This window comes from Amborella trichopoda, chromosome 9, assembly GCF_054954075.1.
Source record: "Amborella trichopoda isolate Santa Cruz 75 chromosome 9, AtrichopodaSantaCruz75HAP2 v2.0, whole genome shotgun sequence".
Lineage (NCBI taxonomy): Eukaryota > Viridiplantae > Streptophyta > Magnoliopsida > Amborellales > Amborellaceae > Amborella > Amborella trichopoda.
Window position 1 is genome coordinate 5,847,384 of NC_142344.1, and position 16,923 is coordinate 5,864,306.

Here is a 16,923-nt window from a genome sequence, read left to right on the forward strand (position 1 = left end):
TAAAATTTGAAATTTCAAAAATAGTTAAAATCAAGTAGATCTATAAACATAAGAAAATCTTGAAAATAGACAGTGTAGATAATATGTTGTAAAATGCACTATTTATGAGACTTAAAATCTTTTTATTTTTCATAGTCATATATCTCGATGTCGAGATGATCAATCAAAGGGTTTTTCAATATTAAAACCACCTTTTCCAATAGATTTTTGAGGGGCATCGTAGTTCTTCACTATAAGGTAGCATCCTTATATAAACTTTTCCCATATATATATATATATATATATATATATATATATATATATATATATATATATAATCGTAAAAAATAAAAGATTTGTTTATAATGTATTTTTTTTATCATTTTGGTCGAGTTTGAAAAGTGTTTTAGCTATGAATACTTATTTTTATATTTTCCCATATTTTTATGAAAATTTCAAAAATACCTTTGAGGAGAATTCGATTTTTAAGATCCATTTTTTTTTTTACTACGTTTCAACTTCATTTATATGAGTTTTGTTTAATCATGCTTTAAGTGTAGAAATCAATTACGTAGCAAGGTTAACGGGGTATTGCTTTCTATTAAGATGGCTTAGTAGGTAGCGTGCAAACCAAATTCTTTTTATGACATTTGCCAGTAATCAGCCTCAACAATTTATTTAACAGAACAACTAGTATCATATACATTTTAGGGATTGTATACAATTTAGGGATTGTATTCAATGAAATGAGACTATTTACCTTTAATATAAGATGTTCATAATTTTTTATAATGACATAGGTATTTTGGTACGATTGTATCCTATAGGTGTTTTGCAATGACTACATAGGTCTTATGGCATGACAGTACACCTTACCAAAGGGGTAATGGGATCAATTGTTTAGTAACAAAACCCTAAACCAACTAAGATAACATCTAGTTATTTACCCCCAAACCTACTAGATAATGCATAGAACCCTTCCTTTCTTTTTCCTTTTCTTTTTCTTTTTTTAGGTAATTTAACCTTAATATTAATTGCTACACCTAACCAATCATGCCCAAGTACAAAATCTGTCCTTTGGATGGTCCAACGACTCTACTAATATGAGAGTTTAATGTCGATGAAGTTTGACAGATTTTTTATTTTAATCTATTTTTTTCTTGGTGTTAGAATGATAGGCTAGAATTCGTGTAACCAATTCTAAATATTTAAAAAAATGCTCTAATAATGATGATGATGAATTGGTACTAGAACAACACACTCATATATTATTTTTGAAATGCATTGAATCTATAACAATACAAAATGTTTCATTAATGGGAAACTATTATATAAAGGTTGCAACTTTAAAATGTAAAATCACATATGCACCTCAAAAATTCATCGAAAATATTGTTTTAATGTTGAAAAAGCCCTCTAATCAATCATCTCGATATCGATATCTATAAATATGAACAAAAAAAGTTTTTGAATATCATAAATAGTGCATCTTGCAAAACATTATCTAGACCATCCATTTTCAAGATTTTCATATATTTATAAATCTACCTGATTTTAACCATTTTTGGAATTTAAAATTTTCTAATTAGGTATGAAAATAGATTTGAAAATAATACTAAGAATTTTTACAACAAAATTACATGTTATGATAAAATTTTAAGGTGCGATTTAATTGGACTGTTTAAAGTTGCAACCTTATAGACACCACACCCTTCAGTAATTGAATCATTTTTTTATTGAGCTAACTCTCATCTCCAATATGAACGATGCGATGCGAAGAAAACTAAAGGGGTGTCATTCATTTTTTTTTAAGAAGTGTTAAAAGTGGGAATGTAACCTAGGTCATTATGTTGAGGAGTGTTAGGATGCTTGGCTTTTGGCCGAGCCTGAGTAACTTGGACTCAACCAACCAAGCAAAAAAGTGTTAAAAAATTAAAAAAATTAAAAAGTTAAAAAATTAAAAAGTTAAAAAATTAAAAAGTTAAACAATACAAAAGTTAAACAATACAAAAGTTAAAAAATTAAAAACAATACAAAAGTTAAACAAGACACGTATAAATGAGGTTAAAAAAGTAGTGAAAAAATAGATTTTGAGCAAATAAATTTGTGATTGGGGGTGTTTTAGAAATAATCTAAAAAGAAAGAAAAATGTAAAAATAAGCATTCACAGTCAAAAACACTTTCCAATCTTTGTCAAAATGATTCAAAACATAAAAAAAAATATTACAAATATTTCTTTTATTTCTTTTATTTTTATTTTTATTTTTTTTTAAGATACCCAAATCAAACCACCCATCTCAGCATACTTGGACTCGCTAGGGTGTCGTGTCTAGGTCACTGAGTCCGAGTTAGCTCGCCGCCCAAATTTTCACTCACTGATGTTGAGGCATCTGCCCCCTAACTACCAATACCCTGACCCCATTCCTTGTTAGTTCATTGGAATTTGAAAAACCAAAGTTGAGACCAAGAATAGAAAGTGCATTCTTGTCTGTCCCATCACTAGAACTCTTATGTTACTCTCCCCCGCCTCAGTCCTAAAAATTGAGAAGCTCACATACAATGCACATGCACTTAACCTTCAAGAATTTGGACCCTTCCTTATTACCCTCTAAAAGTGGCTCTGTAATCTAATATCTTCTAAACATGGTTCTCTAATGTTCTATTTCTGGCAAGACATGTGAGCCCACAAGATTTCCTACTAGTTACTGAAGCCATCTCCACAGGATTGGCCTGAGGGAGAGAGACAGAATAATGGACCAGAACCACGGTGCAAGAGATTTGGGGAAAATGGCGGGTATTGTGTTTATGTTCTTCTGCTCCATGACTTTGGTCGCTGAGTTTGGCCTGGCCTCTGCTTCACGGCAGCAGCACCCCATGGCTCAGTCGAAGACATACATAGTTCATGTACGCCAGCCTGTGAAGGGGATTGCGAGCTCGAAAATGGACAGAGAGAGTTGGTACAAATCATTCTTGCCAGAGTCCATCACTGCTTGCGAATCCGAATCAAGAATGGTCTACATGTATAGCAATGTGATTGATGGTTTCGCTGCGCGGCTTACCTCTGCAGAAGTGGAATCCATGACGACTAAAGACGGTTTTCTGCATGCTTATGTGGATCAGGTTATTCCCTTGCAAACCACTCGCACCCCTCGGTTCCTCGGCCTCAGCCCCGAGCAGGGCCTCTGGCACGATACTAGGTTGGGCAGTGGCACCATCATTGGCATTCTTGATGGCGGCATATGGCCAGAGCACCCATCTTTAAATGACACAGGGATGCCACCACCACCTAAGAAATGGAAAGGCTGGTGCGTGGATGCTGGCCAAGACTTTAACTCGTCGCACTGTAACAACAAGCTAATTGGCGCCCAAGTCTTCAGCAAGGGTGCTCACTCTGCTATGCCCAATAATATCACTGATTCGCCTCGGGACCAGGATGGCCATGGAACGCACACAGCCACAACCGCAGCTGGCAGCTTCGTGGGTGGGGCAGGGTTCCAAAATACCACTTGGGGCACTGCAGCAGGAGTGGCCCCACTCGCGCATCTAGCTGTGTACAAGGTGTGCTCTCCAAAAGGCTGCTATAACTCCGATGTCATGGCCGGGTTCGACCAGGCAATCCACGATGGTGTTGATGTTTTGTCCATCTCTCTTGCTGGCAAGTACCAAAACTACTCTACTAACCCAATTGCTCTCGGAGCATTCAGGGCCATGCAGAAGGGCATGTTTGTGAGCTGCGCTGCAGGGAATTTTGGGCCGTTGAACAACTCGGTTCAGAACCTAGCACCCTGGATACTGACAGTGGGTGCCAGCACAGTGGACCGGGAGCTCCGATCTGACACAAAGCTCGGAAGTGGCAAAGTACTTGTGGGCCAATCATTCTTCCTGCCGAAAGGTACCAAACCCATGCTATTGCCCCTGGTATACCTTGTCAAAGATCGCGAATGCAACGGCAACCTTAGCATGTTTGGTGTCTCTGGTAAGTTGATGTTATGTGACAACGTTGCCCGTGGATCCGGGTTCCCAATTGGCTCTATTGTCAAAAAAGCTGGGGGTGCAGGATTGATATTCGTGAATCCGATTGAGGATGGCTTTGTGTTAAGGCCCGAAGGCAATGTATTGCCAATATCTAACGTGAACATCTCCGAAGGCAATGAGATAAAAGCCTACATAAACTCAACCCAAGATCCCAAGGCCACAATCATAGTAAAGGGGATCGTGATTGGGGAGGCAGTGGCCCCCATAGTCGCCAACTTCTCTGCGAGAGGACCCAATCTCAATAGCATGGGTATTCTAAAGCCCGACATCATAGGCCCAGGACTAAACATCTTGGCTGGCTGGCCATTTGCCACAAAGGACCCTGAGAAATTGATCTTCAATGTGCTATCAGGCACATCAATGTCAACCCCGCATCTGAGTGGCATTGCTGCTCTGCTCAAGGCTGCACACCCCAACTGGTCGCCAGCGGCAATCAAGTCAGCCATGATGACCACGACGAATGTTCTAAACAATAAGGGAAAGCCCATAACAGAATACACCGGCGAACTCGCCAATGTCTTCACAATAGGAGCAGGCCATGTAAACCCCACCAAAGCAACTAATCCTGGCCTAGTTTATGACATTGATATGGATGATTATATACCTTTTTTTTGTGGTTTGGGTTACAGTGCCACGGAGATACTGACCATTACAGAAAAGCAGGTCAATTGTTCTAAAATAACTAGTATCTCTGAAAGGGATATCAATTACCCATCTTTCTCTGTGGTTTTCTCTCCCTCTGGGCCTTCTTCTTTTAGCACTAAGAGGACAGTAACAAATGTCGGAGCTGCAAACTCTTCCTATGAGGTGGAAGTGGTCGAACCAAATGGTGTGAGCGTGAAGCTGGAGCCTAGCATGCTTTCATTTATGCGGGTGAACCAGAAGCAAACATATCAAGTCACATTCTCAATTAGGGGAGCTCAGCCTTCATCTGTCTCTCAGGGTCATATAAAGTGGTTTTCAGGCTCCAAGTACCAGGTTAGGAGTCCCATTGCCATCTTTGCTACATAAACAGAAAACAGGGAGCTATATTTCTACTGGGAGTCTGAGATACGTGCCCATTGTAATGCTTGTTCCAATTTCATTTTTCTTCTTCATTCTCTTATTTCCTTCTTAAATATGTAGTAATAAGATTCACAAAGAAAACAACATCTAATAATATTGGAAAAAGTTTATATAGAACCGAGGCTCTAAACAATCAAATTAGAGCCCACCTCAAAAATTTCATTAGAAGAGGTTGTTTTGAGGTCCAAATATCCTCAAATTGATCACCTCGACATCAAGATGCATGGACATGAGAAAAAAATGAATTTCAAGTCACCTTATGAACTCATTTAACTATTATATTGGGGAAAGAAATTGGCTGAGAAATCGGAACCTATATAAATAGAGAGTGCTTTTGAGAAAATTCATGGAAAAAAGTAATGTGACAAGGGAAAGAAAAACAATGATTATATAAACAAGGGTTTAAAAAATAATGGAGCCCACCCAAATCACTCGAGTCAACTAGGCCTAGGATTCAAGAAATGTTTTAAAAAATGGATCCATGGGGCAGATTGTCCACCCCGAATCGGCGATCCAAACCGTCTGAATCGATAATCCAAAATAAATAAATAAAATAACATAAAATAGTGGTTTATAGGGTGGGGATTTAGGGGCCAACCGGGCTGCGACCCATACTATTCTGAACCCGTTCGGTCCCGGATGATTCTGCATTCGGATAGGTGGCCTGGATCGGGAATTGTTTGGTCTTGTTTGAAGAACTCCATAATAACTATTCCTCTAGTTCTTTATTTTTGAATTATCAAATGCATATATACATGGTCAACTGACTCAGGACAAGTCGGATTGATCAACTCGAACCAGTTCCATGCCAATTCAGAGTATGATTTTGATTTCTAAAACCTTTCAACATTGATATGAATCAAGTTCTTAGTTTGGTTCAAAGTAAGGTCTTTGTTATGCGAAAAACAAGGGTGAGGTTTGCATAAAGAGCCCACCTTGTACTGTACAAGTGAGATGCATTTCTAATTTTTTTGGAAGATATAGTTCTGGTGTTAAAAACCCTACAATGACTTGAAAGTGTATGTTGAATCATAATTATGAAAGTTCAAATTCTAAAAACAATGCAGATCAAGCAGATATGTAAACACTTAAAAATCTTAAAAATAGACCATCCAGATAACATGTTATAATATGTGCTGCTTTTAGGACTTGAAATTCTTTTTTCTTTCTAGCCATACATCTTGAGGTCAAGATGATCAATTAGAAGCTTTTCTAACTTCAGAAAAGTCCTAAATGGGGATTTTTGAAGTGCACCTTACTGCTATAATATAATATTACAACCTTATATAAACTCTTTTATGAAAATGTACTTGCAAGCCTATAGCCCTATACCAACAATTAAGGCTGCAGTCTTATTTTATCATTCAATAAATGGAAGGTGCGGATTTTGAAGTGAATTTAAAAAGGATAAATGATAGAGTGGAAGACCCAGTTTTTACTTTTTTTTCTCTTTTTTGTAATGTTTCCTCTTCAAACCATAGGCTAACGACTACCTGCTTCATCAAAAGAAAGAGAAAATTCAGTGGAGTCAGATGCCTAGGGTTACAGAAAAATCAGGGGCACGCCTGGAATTTTTGGTCGAGTTTAGTTGGGAAATGGAACTACGGTTTCAAAAATGGGGTTACTGTGGAACAAATTAATCTTCAAAATGAAGAAATTTTCATCCAAATATCCTTTGTTTTCATCCAAGTACTCAAGTAATTCACTCTTTTCTTTTCTTTTCTTTTCTTTTCTTTTCTTTTCTTTTCTTTTCTTTTTGACCAGTTTTCACACCCAAGTTTGGAAGGTGCATATAAATTTATGACCAGGGCCCGACCCAACTGGTATATAAAATGCACCTAAGTATATGATTATATACACATGTAAATGTATATATCAGATGGGTGTGGTTTGTATAAGGTTGAGGCCTTGAACCATCAAAGCAAGGGGCAACTCTCAATAGTGTTGAAAGATGATTTTTCACTAGCAAAAATAGTTGTGATGACGTGAATATTTATTTTCTCTCTGGTTATAAATTTCAACAAAGTGTAGATCAAGCAGATCTATAAATAATTGAAAATATTGAAAATTGACAGCCCAAATATGCATTAGAAGATGCACTATTTTTTGAACTTGAAATCCATATTTTTTCACGTCTCTAAATCTTGGGATCTAGATGATCGATTTGAGGGTTCTTTTACATCGAAACAAGCTCTTCTAATGAACTTTTGAGGTGCGCCTGTTTAGGGCCTCAACCTTATATAAACTTTTTCCTTATACAATTAAGTCAGATCCATTTAAGGGTCTGGACCTGGACCTAGGTCTAGGTGATCCACCAGGTCTGCAGGTTGACCCAAACCAAACCCCTATTTTTGTAGAGCACTGAATGGTGGTGCATGTGGACCGGTTCAATAACCCAAAAAACTAGAGCGCTCAACTTAAGAATAAATAAGAAGGGCCTTGCTCGACACCAATTAGTCATATACCAACATAAGTATAAGAAAAAAGACGTAGAACACAGGAAGCCATTTCAAATGGCAACAATATGAATGCAATGTAGACCTTACCATACCAATATCAACAAGACAACCTGCATCAATCATGAAAATAGTAATACCAATCAAGCTAAGTGGCAATAGAAGCTACTGAAGAACAATAATTCTTCATATCAGCAATCCAAAAAACCAAAAAAATTCAGTAATACAAAGAGAATATCACAACAAGGAACATCTCGTAGAAGCACAGTGTAGGATCTTTACCAAAACAAGAGCCCTCTAGCATTAGCCAATCCATTATAAAGTACTTAAATTAACAGTATAAGTAAAATTAAGATGCTCGCCCAGATAAACCAAAAACCCTCAACAATTAAGTATGGGTGCGGCTTGTATATAGCCGAGGCTCTAAACAATCAAATCAGAGCTCACCTTCAAATAGTGTCAAGAAGTATAGTTTTAATATTGGAAAGTTTTGTGATTGCCTTAAATTACATTTTTATCTTTAGTTATAAAATTTAAAGCTTCAAAAATAGAGTAGATCGGGCAGATAAATGAAAACTTGAAAATCTTGAAAATTGATGGTCCAAAAATGCGGTACAAGATGCACTATTTCCAAAATTTTAAATCTATTTTTTTCTCATGTCCATGCATCTTGATGTCAAGATTATCAATTTGATTATATTTGGGCATCAAAACAACCTCTTCTAGTGAAAGTTTTGAGGTAGGCTCTAATTTGATTGTTTAGAGCCTAGGCTCTATATAAACTTTTCTCATTAAGTATTAAATTAATAATAAAACAGAACATGAGCATTTCTCATTGAATGCATGATCAAAATGTCTATAAAATACACAATACAACCTAAAAAACAGAATGTTAAACTCCATAAAACCTCTAAATACTTCACATAAGAACCTAATAAAGTTTACTAGAAACAGTCACTCCTAAATGATGTTAGGAACAATGAATACAGGAAAAGAAACCTTTTAAACCATACACCACAATCCAATCCTTTTAAACTACATATTACTAAACCTTATAATCTATGGCATATAAGAAAACGAACCAAAACATCATTGAAGAAAGAAAACAGCCTCAAATAACAAGCATCTAACCAGAGATCATAAAAGGCATATATGAACATAAAAGCAAGGAATTTCATCAGCTGAAAGATCTTTCCGTAGAGGTCCCGCAAAGAAGAAAATAATAGTCATACATGAGTGACGCTGAGTCCCTGATGCGAAAAAGGGAGACGGTGGCTGAGCGGATAAGCTTAAAAAATGGTGGAGATCCTCGTGAGAGCAGGGCAAAAATGGAATGAAAAAATGACGGAAAAAAACTGAATAGAGAGCGAGAGAGAGAGGGAGGAGTGGCCGTAGTTATGCGGTGGTGAGAGAATACGAAGAAATGGAGGAGAAAGGCGAGCTTGGGGGTCTGCAGCAATGGCGGAAGGTGAGGGGTGATGTAAAGCAAAGACGAAAGATATGCTGGGAAACAGTAAGAGCGGCGGCATGCGCTAAAGTATCAGTGTGCAACTGCTCGGATGAAAATGGATGGCTGCGATTTTATGGAATGTCCTAATTTTATGTCTCGTAAAATGGATTTACTAGAGTTTTTGGATTGGCGCGCAGCAAAAATGTTAAGTCAATTTATTTTTTAATTTTTTTATATATATATTTTTAGGTGGGGCAAGCTGTGCTTAAGGACGCACAAATATTTTAAAAAATGGAAAATGGTTTGATAGAGCTGCATTCCTATTAAAGTAAAGTCTCACCTCATAACTCATCGGAAATTAGATTTCAAGCATTGAAATACCTTTATATTATTGTAAAAAAAAAAAAAGAGATGTTAAACCCTAAAAATAATGCATATTGTAACAAATTATCTAGACCGTCTATTTCATCTTAAAAATAAGTGTTCATAAATTTGTATATATTACTTTTTGAGTTTTAAATCGTACGGTTGGTGTTGGAATTGATTTTAGAGCCATTATAGAGATTTCCATTGCAGAAAGTGATTTACTGGCGAAGATTTGAGGTGAGACTTTATGAAAACTTCATAAAGCCTAGGCCTCATAGAAGCTTCATTCTTTCAAAATTACATGAGTTGCTATATTTTCAAAATTACATACAGTGTCTCATGACTTGACCAAGTCTACTTGGACTCAAACTCGTGCGGGCGATGCAGAGTTGCCCAAAGTTGTATTTATAGACCTCATGTTACATTGAAAAAGTAAGAAATTAAAAATTATAAAAAAAAAAATTATGGGAGTGGTGTATACTTTTTTTTCAAATGATTTTGAAGTGAACCAAATGGATCTAAAAAAATCTAAATTATAGATGGGGAGATTTTAAAAAATCCAAAAAAAAGAAAATATAAAAATAGGGACTATGCAAAAACAAACACCCGTCATTTCTTTTATAATTAATTTAAGCTTAATTTGATTTTTAAATTTTTCTTTTGGTTTTGTTACTTTGACTACCTTCATTTTATTTGCATATTTTATTAGGGCTTCTTTTCTCACTATAGGACTCGACGAGTCCTCCCGACTCACCTGAAGCAATATGCTCCGTCAAGGAGCAAATACCTTGGTCAATGGAGTTTCAAAACACTACCTATATGTCAATCCAATACATAGAAAGTAAATAAAAATAAATTGCTATATTTTTAAAATTAAATGTCAACCCAATTTGCAGAAAAAAAAAAAAAGAAAAAAAATTGAATTAGTAAATGAGCCCTTGGCCACCAATTTTCCTGTTTTTCTAATGTAAACCTTGAGAGAGGTTGATAACTACTTGAGAGACGATGCATATTCACTTCCCTTTTCAATTAACAGATTCATATGTCACTTGTGTAGCCTAAAACATATTGGCCTCAATGAATGTCAACTTGGTCTTTCCTATAGGTTAACCTAGGACTCGAACCTTGGATGTTGTGTCAGCTGCTATGTCTTGGATCTCATCGATCCGGCAAGGGTCCTAAAATCAGTAATAAAAGTTTCATTTAACCGAATGAATGGCATTGTCCCTACTCTGTCCTTGATTCTTTAAAACTAGAATGAGCAGTTCTTGAGGTATTGGCTAACTTAATCCCTTATGTTATTGGTAATATATAACTTAATCCCTTAGGTTATTGGTAATATATAGCGTATTGGTAATATATAGCGTTTTGGATCAAATGTTCGAGAGTCGAGCTTATTGAACGTTTTTTTGGACTTCGCGGCTCACCCAAGCCATCCAATTTGACATCTAATAAATGAGAATGATTGTTATCTCCATGTACAAAAAAATGATCTCTTTATAGACAATCCAAATAAATTTTGGGTTTCAAAAATAATATTTCCCCCTAGAAAACAAGGGGAAGATATATCTTCCCTTAGTGCATGTTTCGGTCTCTGGGAATGGGTCTCTAAGAGACCCATTTCTATAGAAACAGGCTGTAAATCCTTTTTGGATGCCCTTCCAGGTTAGGAGGCCCATTTCTGCACGGAGATCAATTTTCACATTTTAAGCATTTTTTGTATAAATATCAATTCCACCAAAATAAGTAGAATTAATATTTATGAGAGATGAAAAAGAGCCATAGACCCCAGTTATATTTTAGAGAGTAGGTCAAGATTTGCTTAAATAAATGACCTCAATAATTAATATATATGAAAAATAATAACTTGTTGGATTATGTGCATTGCAGATACGAAAGTAAAACATAAATCATCGTATAAATATGCAATGGAATTCAATAGTTATGTGAATAAGAATTTCATGGACACATGTAATGCATGATAAACATAAGGGGCAATCTATATCGAATCTTTGTAATGCCGATCTCCATGAATATTATCCATGAAATCTATAACATCAAAACAACCCCATTACATAAAAAGAAGTATAAAACTACAAAAACAAAGAAACAATAGCACACACAACCATTAACAAAGTTTTGGTTATGGTACTTGACTATTGATGTGCCGATTTACTTTTGAAAGAGGGAGTTGCATCAAGATGTAAGATATGATGGTCGCATGAAAGGTCGAGGGAAGTGAGCTGAAGAAACAAATAAGGAAGTGCTTCGATTCTATTATACATAGAGAGAGGGGGTCACGATGATCTCTTTAAATTTATGGGGGTCATATTGATTGAAAAAATGGGGGTGATATTGATTGAAACAATTGATGGAAAATTATAGTTATAACTACTTAGTGATGTGGCATTTTTATTAAAAACAAGTTTCTTTGCCGTGATATTAATTGGAAAAAATTAGCAAGTTGGATGAACCAATGACTTGTCATAGCTCTTAAAATCTTGAAAAGAAAATACCTATTTTCAATATTTAAAATTTTAATTTAACATATGATAAGGAAAAGAGTCAGATTAGATACATCGATTTTTTAAAACTTCGTAACCTGTCCGTATGTAAATCTCCCATTAACTTACACGAAATGCTCTTTAATTACCATCCTTCTCCCATTAACTTACACGAAATGCTCTTTAATTACCATCCTTTTACAAGCAATAAGAAAAGGGATTGAATATGAGAACGTTTTATTTTTTAAACGAGGAGGTAAGAGTTAGTTTTAGCTTTTGAATGTGAAATCCAATAGCCACAACATTAGAAAAATTGTATTTTGAACTTTGTGCCCAAACAATAACATATCTTTAACCATTTGATTTTAAATCTAATAGTTAATGATGATTGTGTCTTTGTATCAAAAGTAAATAGTCCCATTATATATATTTCTATAAGAAAAAGGTTATGATCCTTTAGATTTCTTAAGTATTTCACAAGCTACTATTCAACAATCAAAGTAAGACACACTTCCAAACTTTATCATAAGATGCAATTTTAGTGTTGAAATTTTTTAAGATGGCCCAAGAATCTATTTTCATATATAATTACAAAATTTTAAACTAAAAAAATGTTTCAAATCAAGCAAATCTAAAAACGAACAAAATTCTTGAAAATAGACGGTCTAGATAATGTGTTGCAAGATGTACTATTTTTGCAACTCGAGATTTTTTTTTTCCTACACCCATACAACTCGATGTCGAGATGATCAATTAGATGATATCTTAAAATCAAAATAACGTATTCTGACGGAGTTCGATGTCGAGATGATCAATTAGATGATATCTTAAAATCAAAATAACGTATTCCGACGGAGTTTTGAGGTGCTCTTTAATTCTACAATACAATAATATAAGGTGTCAACCTTATATAAACAATTTTTTCTTTATAGTATGATACAAAAATTTGGTTATTTAGCCATGTAAAGTTAAAAAGGGTTCGTTTTAGGGTTTGATTGTAATAATGGAAAGGAAGTTGGACTTTACATAGTCAGAGCAGAGAGAGAGAGAGATGGTCCTACAATTGAGGTGAGCCAATAACTGAGAGAACCCTTACACGCATACCCGTTCCAAACCCAACTAACAAGAAGCCCCATTCATAGAACATGTCTCGTGCCCTTCTCTATCTCTATCTCTCTTTTCATCATCTTCACATTCTCTCCCTCCTTCTCTAAGAAGGTAGGGGGCAACCAGATCTAAAGTTCAGCTTCTTCCAAAGCCAAAGTCTCTTATAATAATTATTATAATAAATATTCATTCTATTATTATTATAAACCACCACCACCACCACCACCATCCTCGATGGCATTGAAGATATTGTCTATCCTCTTAGTTCTTGTAGCGGCGGCCTGTATGGCTGGTATGTCCGGCGCCTTAATTCCTGACAATGACTGGCGCTTCAAGAGTTTGGATGCAGATGTTAGCATTAGCGACATTGATGGTGGTGACAACCTTGTGGGCGACTTTGTGGACGAAGATGAAGAAATGTCAATGGAGTCTGAGACCAGCAGAAGGCTTTTGGGGGGTGCCAAGCGCTACATAAGCTACGGAGCCCTCAAAAAGGATCGTGTCCCCTGCAACCACAGGGGTGCATCTTATTATAACTGCAAACGCACCAGTCGTGCCAATCCTTACAGACGCGGGTGCAGTGCCATCACCAGATGCGCCAGGATCCTGAAATAAGAAAGCTGCTACAACTGCCGCTATCACCACCACCACCACCACCACCACCACCGCCACAGAAATAATGATACCACCATTGATAGCGACATAATCATCATACACCATATACTCATACGCCCGTCCATCCGCACCTGAAGCGGCTTTCTCTGTTCTCTCTGTAATCCCTACCTTTGAGGGCTTGTTCATCTTTTTGTATTTTGTTTGGATCGGTTTTCTAGCCACGGTTTTCCCTGTTACCCGGTGAAGAAAATCTGATTTCTGCTATTGATGATGTTGTGTTTCCACCATTACAGCCTCCACCATATATAATCTTATTCATCATGTTTATTAAGACCAACCTAATGTAGCTTTTTGGGGCTTGTAGGTGGCAATTTGTTCTTATTTGTTCAGATTTTAAAGTTTGAAAGAGATTTTTTTTTGTTTGCAGCTCTCTCTCTCCATTTGTTCAACTTTTCAAGTTTTGGTGAGATTGTTTCTTGGATGGAGGAGGAAGGTGGATTCTCTCTCTTTCCACATAGGAATTTAATTTTGAGGGACAACATATTGGGTTATGTACCTTTCAAGCTAGCTACGTACTTTTCAACAGTATCATGAAAGTTTAGAGACTTTACCTAAATATTTCTTGTATTTTTTTGAAATTTAAAAAGTATTCTTAATATTTATGTCCCATTGTTTTAAAGAAACATCTAGTATTTTAATTTTATGCGTGGGATTGAGCTTAAATTTTAGGTGCAAAAAAATGTTAGATAAATAATTTTAAATGGATAAAATAATCAAATATCACACCATTGCCGTTGTCGGTAGTGCCCATCTCAATCCATCATGTAACAAATAAAGGAGATTCATCTGGTTCCAACTTTGAAACTATTTCATCTTCTCCATTAGGACAATAATGCACCGTTCCCAAGGATTGAAACCACTGGCACATCAAAGACCTTATTATACATGTAAAGGATGCTCCACCGGAATCCACTTACAGAAACCGCCTACAAGACTTTATTAACCAAATTAGTCATGGATTTTGGAGTACTATTTAAGAAAAAGATATTTCAATGTATAATCCTCAAACCACTTATGATACCAAAAAAAAATATTATCTTTAATCTTCGACAAAGATCTTATACTTGTCACGCGATACACTTTGCACGTAAAAGATATCTCTCCAAATATATGCCACCACCAGTGTCATTCCCATTTGTCAAAAGTCCAATCTCATAATTATCACTTGTCTCCATAATTAATTTTCATCATGCAAACTTCTCCACCATCATTTGGTCGTTGATGCCTTATTCTTAAGTTTGAGCTTTCTAATTCTCAAACCACATTCTTTTTTTTCTTTTTTTGCATACGGTATCCCAGCTAACCACGTGATACTTTCTTTTTTTTTCTTCATGGCCACCTCAAAGAAACACTTTCATCAATCTCTCAAGTCCAGCAACAACCGAATCAATAAGAGATCATTTGTACTGACAAGTTCGATAATGTAGACTTAATCAATGTGATTCTCCCTTCCAAAAGCAAAGAATTGACTTTCCACATATCTAATTTAACATAAAAACTCAGAATTATAAGGTCCCAAACTGACTTTGGCATCTTGTTTACAACAATAGGCATTCCAATATAGATGAAAGCAAAACCACCACTCCACAACCCAAGAACCTTGCAAAATGTCGAGAGAACCCCATCCAAAAGTATTTTTCCATAATTTAAAAGATATGTTGTATATGTAAAAATTACTGCTTTAAATATCGAGTGTTGATTCGGGCATAACAAGTTGAGTTAGTTTACTGATTTTGGGCAATCCAGCATCCATAATCATCATCATTTGAGTCTTATCCCAACTATTTGGATCCGGCATTAAATGGTAAAAACTATGAAAAAAATTCTAAAATAAGTATTATTTCAATTTATGGAAAAATTTGTTACAAGATCATATATTTTGATGAATTTTCAACAACGTATAAATACTAAGGGTTTTTATCTATCCAATACCATGGATTTGTTCTCATGTCCAAAATGGAATACATAACAATTATGAGCCCAACGGAGCAGTACATGCTTTGTGCTCATGATCGTTGTACTTCACTTTTCCTCTGGGATTTCGCTTTGAAATGGTTAAAGAGTCCGAATTTTTTACTGCATTTAAGGAAAGAATAAAGGTTTGGCCATTGCTAAATATACTTTAGCTTCAGATGAACCAATTATCTGAGGGTATATGTCCAAAAGGATATGATTAGAAGTAGCGAAAAAAGATATGGGGACTCGTGACCTAATTAAAGGTATAACCCTTGATAGAGTAGAATGGGAGATCAGGATTCATGTAACGGATCCTAAATAGTTGAAAAATGGCTCTATAATAATGATGATGACCCAATTCCTGCTCATGTAGGCAAGAAGTATAAGAGGCTTAGTGTAACACTAACTTTCAATGTTCAAATTCTGGTTAACTACTCAAGATAAAAAAGATGCAAGAAATAGACATGATTTTCATTTACCAGTAAAAATTGGCATACGATCCTCTATAAATGAATACATAATATTAAAAGTTTAAAACTACATTACTTATTCCTTTTGTCCCCTTTACATATCGTAATGTGTTTGTTAATTTTATAACACTGTTATTTTCACGCAACAGACGTTTGGTAAACCATGCGCTTATTTTTTTTATAGGAAGCATGAGAAGCTCCTATATCCCTAATAAATAACCAAAATATGCGTAAATCGAAATCCATGCTTTTAAAAAGTCTTGGTGCCTCCATATTTATATCTAGATCCAAAATTTTACAACGCATAAATCTCAACCACCACAATTACAAAATTCCAAAAAAATAAAATAAAAATGAATTTAGCCTTTAAAAATGATAATTTTAAAAGATTAAAAAAAAGGGGTCCAAAAACAAAGTCTAAATTATCTAAGATTAAAATTTAAATTTCTTCAGATTCATGATCTGGATTTTAGATCCAAAATCTATCTTCAATATGGTTTTGGAGGGAGACTGGTGTATCAGTGCACATACCAAAACCCCATCGTAAAATAACACCTCAAAAGCTGTCCTTTTAGAAAGAAAGCACTTAATCTCCCATTTACAAGGCTGAAAATTATGAATTCAAGTCTTATTACCGATTGTTAAAATTGTTAAAGTGTATTTTCTAAAAAATATATTAGTTTTCATGCTATTTTAATATTAGTGATGTAGTAAGGTCCTACTTGTAAGTTTACATGGTAGGAAGTTGTAAAACTACTAGGTGGTTAGTAGTTATAGTTACAAATGGTAGGAAGTTGTAAAACTACTAGGTGGTTAGTAGTTATAGGTAGAAATGGTTAGTTATTGTAGGAAATATAGTT

The 16,923-nt window shown here is 35.3% G+C and overlaps 1 protein-coding gene and 1 pseudogene across 2 annotated transcripts; both read left to right on the forward strand.

Annotated features, from left to right (window-relative positions):
• Window positions 1-351: 351 nt before the first annotated feature.
• LOC18445498 (subtilisin-like protease 4 pseudogene) lies at window positions 352-6,632 on the forward strand (annotated as a pseudogene). Its single transcript, XR_016041123.1, has one exon. The product of XR_016041123.1 is annotated as a subtilisin-like protease 4 pseudogene (transcript).
• Window positions 6,633-6,694: 62 nt separating this feature from the next.
• On the forward strand, window positions 6,695-14,003 carry LOC18445499 (uncharacterized). Its single transcript, XM_011629228.3, has 2 exons — window positions 6,695-6,879; window positions 13,097-14,003. Exons 1-2 carry the CDS (start codon window positions 6,695-6,697, stop codon window positions 13,575-13,577), a joined length of 666 nt encoding a protein of 221 aa, XP_011627530.3. The 3' UTR covers window positions 13,578-14,003.
• Window positions 14,004-16,923: the final 2,920 nt, after the last annotated feature.